The sequence below is a fragment of the Myodes glareolus genome, chromosome 2 (genome assembly GCF_982192425.1).
Source record: "Myodes glareolus chromosome 2, mMyoGla1.1, whole genome shotgun sequence".
Taxonomy (NCBI): domain Eukaryota; kingdom Metazoa; phylum Chordata; class Mammalia; order Rodentia; family Cricetidae; genus Myodes; species Myodes glareolus.
Window position 1 is genome coordinate 1,419,326 of NC_142027.1, and position 2,287 is coordinate 1,421,612.

A 2,287-nucleotide genomic window follows, 5' to 3' on the forward strand; every position below is an offset into this window, starting at 1 on the left:
ACTTGGAAACATTCAAATTGGGAAGATTTAGACTCCTAAAGAACTGGGTGTTTCCATTTTCTCTACCTTGTTCTTCAGGTTTATTTATAAACATTTAATCTAGTAAGTCTGATTTTTATTTCTATCCTTTAAAAGTATTGAGTACATATTAGGTTACTAGGTATTATGTTAATAATCAGAGTGCTGATAGCCTGAAAGGATGAAAATGATTTCTGTTGTGACAAAGATTAGTGAGATGGAAGACAATATAAAATCCAAGAGATTTTATGTGAGTGTGTGTGTGTGTGTGTGTGTGTGTGTGTGTGTGTGAAAGGTTTTAGAATTACTGTCTCTGCCTATCATAAAACTCGCAAATTTGGCTAGGCTAGATGACCAGCAAGTTTTACGACTCTGTGTGGCCCATCTCCACCTCAACAAGTCTAAGAATATAAACACAAGAACCATGTTCATGTATTTGCTGAGGTTCTGGGGTAAAATTAGGTCCTTATCAATTCATGACTGGCACATTATGTCCCTAGATTTCAAGAAGCATATATAAGTTATAGATTGTCATGATAAATCCTGATTGCAACATACATATAGGGGCAAATATTAACTAAAGGCAATGATCAGATAAAGTTAAGGATTGTAAAAATATGTTTAAAATAGGAATAAATACTGAAAAACATATAGGAAATTGGCCAAACAAATCTTTTTCAAATATATTTTTTTCAGATAAATTAAAAGAAATGATTCTAAACTTGGATGACCTCACGTGTTTTAAATGCCACTTTTTAAATATGTGATTAGAGACACCTGTGGAAAATGTGGAATAAAATATGCTTGTGTCTAAAAACTAGTCTCTGAAATGCATAAACTGGCCATTGTGGTATCCTGGACAGGTCATTAGCTTAAATGAAGTCTCTTAGATTCATGTAGAATCATAGTATTTCTAAAGATAGATCTCCCCAGCTCTGCAGGAAGTACTGGTCTTCACAATATCAGGATACACTAGTTACGGTCCCCTTTTCTTCCACAATTTCCTCAGTTCATTTTTTACCTCTGCATTCCTTAAGGTGTAGATCAAAGGATTCAACATTGGCTCAACAATGATAGCAGACACAGCCATTGCCTTATCTATGGGGTAAGTGACCACAGGTCTCATGTACAAGAAGATACAAGGTACAAAAAACAACACCACCACTGTGAAGTGAGAACTACATGTGGACAGGGCTTTGTGCCTTCCTTCAGAACTGCAAGACTTCAGAGAGCAGAGGATGACCACGTATGAAGTCATGAGCATTAAGAAAACGGTCGCACACATTACCCCACTGTTAAGAATGACTAAGAGACCCAGGATATGTGTGTCCATGCAGGCTAATTGCAACAATGGGAACAAGTCACACATAAAATGGTCAATGATATTGGAGCCACAGAAAGGAATTTGATACATAAAGAGAAGCTGAATGGTTGCATGTATGGATCCTCCTACACAAGCGCCTCCCACCATCAAGCAGCACACTCTAGGAGTCATGATAGTCATGTAATGCAGGGGTTTACAGATGGCCACGTAACGGTCATAGGCCATCACAATGAGAAGGATGATCCCTGCACCACCTAATAAATGGTCTGCAAAGAGCTGAGTCATGCAGCCTTCAAAGGAGATAGTTGTTCTTTCAGAAAGGCCATCCACAATCAATTTGGGAGTAGTGACAGATGAATAGGTGACGTCTATGAGAGACAAAGAAGTGAGGAAGGAATACATGGGTGACCTCAGACTGTGGCTTCTAGTTATAGTTATTACAATGAGTACATTTCCCAACACTGTGGCCATGTAAATGATTAGAAACAATGCAGAGAATAGCTTTCTTATCTCTTGATTCTTGGTAATTCCCAAAAGAATGAATTCTGTCACATTGTTTCTATTCTCCATTTGCTGGTAAAAACTTGGAACTCTGAACTGGGGGACCTGAAAAAAAAGTTTGTTTTTAATTGTTTGTGTTTTGTAATGTCTTCTTATTTAATTATTTCATACAATATACTTTGATCATATTCTTGCCCTCCTCCATTTTTCCCAGATACTATCTTCCTTCTTATACCTCTAGCTTCATTCTCTCCTCTCAACTCCTCTATTCCCCTCCCCTTTCTTCCACTCCCTTCTCATCTCCTCCTTTCCCTTCCCCTCTCCTCCCCTCTCCTATTCTCTCCTCTCCCTGCCCACCATCTCTCAAAGGCAAAATATAAAAATAAATATTAAATTAAAAAATCCCGTGCTTTGACTTCTTATAAGAACACTGTTTTTAATGAG

General features: G+C 37.7%; 1 protein-coding gene across 1 annotated transcript; it reads right to left on the reverse strand.

Moving 5' to 3' along the window:
• Nucleotides 1-994: 994 nt before the first annotated feature.
• LOC148122864 (olfactory receptor 4C6-like) lies at nucleotides 995-1,912 on the reverse strand. The gene has a single exon (XM_087898427.1). The coding sequence runs from the start codon at nucleotides 1,910-1,912 to the stop codon at nucleotides 995-997; it is 918 nt and encodes a 305-aa protein (XP_087754553.1).
• Nucleotides 1,913-2,287: the final 375 nt, after the last annotated feature.

Excerpts from the sequence above, each read along its gene's own strand:
- LOC148122864 (XM_087898427.1), bottom strand. The coding sequence starts at position 1,912 with ATGGAGAATAGAAACAATGTGACAGAATTCATTCTTTTGGGAATTACC.